Raw genomic sequence first — 1,691 nt, forward strand, 5'->3', positions numbered from 1 at the left:
TGAACATAAAGTTTTGTGATGATTTAATCTAATCTGCCATTAGATTAATAACTGAAAGAGTAAACATTTCCAACAGATGTTCCTGAATATTGAGGGCCAAATGGTTGATGAGAGAAGAGCTGCATGCAATAGGAGGAACCAGGCCGACGCCATGAAAAAGCAGGACGTGTACCAGTGTCGTCACTGTACCTACTCCACGACACTGCGCACAAATTATGAAAAGCATTTTCGTACCCATGCTGGAGAAAAGGCATTTCCTTGTCCTTATTGTTTATATCAAACAAGTGACAAATCTTATTTAACAAAGCACATTCGAATTCACACTGGAGAAAAGCCCTTCTTTTGTCCTCACTGTCCGTACAGAGCAACTCGCAGTGACAGTCTTAAGAACCATTTAAGAAATCATATTTAAAGATTATTAACATATCCATATGAACTTATATGTAATCAGAATATCAGATATAAAAGAAAAGGAAATAGAGTAAAGAGTGAAGTCTACGACAAAAATGTTTGTTGAATATTTGTGTATGTAGTTTTATGTATGTTTGTCTAATTATGGGTGTGATTGTCAAGATCTGTATGTGTGTATGGGGGGACTGCCTAAAGCCATTAGAAAATATATGTTTGTCTAGTTGTGGGTGTGATTGTCAAGTTTTGAGTGTGTGTGTATAGGGACTGCCCAAAACCATTAGAAAATAATAATTATCTACAGCCTGCAAAGATGTCATATGTTAAATGTGGCACTGTTACATAAGCAAGGATTTCCATACATATCTCAAAAACTTGGGGAGAATATTTCTGCATTATTTTGTAGTAACAGGTGAAACCGTGTATCCTTATGTCCTGGTGTATGGTCCTCTGCTGTAGCAGTTTGAGAATATACTCTTAGAAATATATGGTTTATCATGTGCCTTGCTATTGGGTTTGCTCAACTGATCTCTTGTGAGTTATGTTAAACTGCTAGCAAGCAGACTGCTACTCTTTATGTTGCAAGGCAGACAGTAGTTATTGAAAAAATGGCATGCATTTTCTATTGAAAACTGCTGAGGTTGATAAAGAAATTACCAAATAATGAAGATATGATGCTTAGTAGCAATCTTAAAACTCACTAGGTCCTGTAAAGCTGAACAACTGTGCAGTTGCTCATACTTTTCTTGCAACAGATCAAAGATTGGGTGGCCTTTTATGGCATACAGCTGATATGGGGTACATTTACATGCTATACAATGGGAAAGATGAGAGAATATCTTCTATTCACAAACAGTAGTGATGAAAATACAATGACCTAGCTTGGCAGCAACCCTGGACATCATTTATACATGCACATACAGGAAGTTTCTTTTATGTTTAAAGAGAGTTATAGATATCAATGAGCTGGTTAAGATGCAGATAAACATTAATCATTCCTGTCTCTTTGCAACTACCTGCCAAGCATTTTCAAGAAGTAATTTATGAGATTTTACATGCCAGAAAATAAACTGTGTAGGCAAGAGCAAGGAATTCTATCTTGATGATTTTCTTGTAATGTTTTAAAAAGTTGATTGGTAGTCACGTCTAAGGGTTGTGAGAACTAGCACTTTTTCCTAGATGCTAGAGAAGAGTTCCCATTAAAGTTAAAAGCATTAAATACTGATAGGTAGTGAGGGTTTATCTTATGGTTCACTACTGATTCTCTTTTGATTACATAAAAC

The 1,691-nt window shown here is 35.8% G+C and overlaps 1 protein-coding gene across 1 annotated transcript in view; it reads left to right on the top strand.

Moving 5' to 3' along the window:
* LOC119591802 (RE1-silencing transcription factor B-like) overlaps positions 1–412 on the top strand; it is a 4,344-nt gene extending 3,932 nt beyond the window's left edge. The window contains exon 4 of the mRNA XM_037940547.1: positions 77–412. Within this exon, the coding sequence (XP_037796475.1) occupies positions 77–412 (336 nt within the window). The remainder of the gene's footprint in view (positions 1–76) is intronic.
* Positions 413–1,691: the final 1,279 nt, after the last annotated feature.

Source organism: Penaeus monodon, chromosome 29, assembly GCF_015228065.2.
Source record: "Penaeus monodon isolate SGIC_2016 chromosome 29, NSTDA_Pmon_1, whole genome shotgun sequence".
NCBI classification, from domain to species: Eukaryota; Metazoa; Arthropoda; class Malacostraca; order Decapoda; family Penaeidae; genus Penaeus; species Penaeus monodon.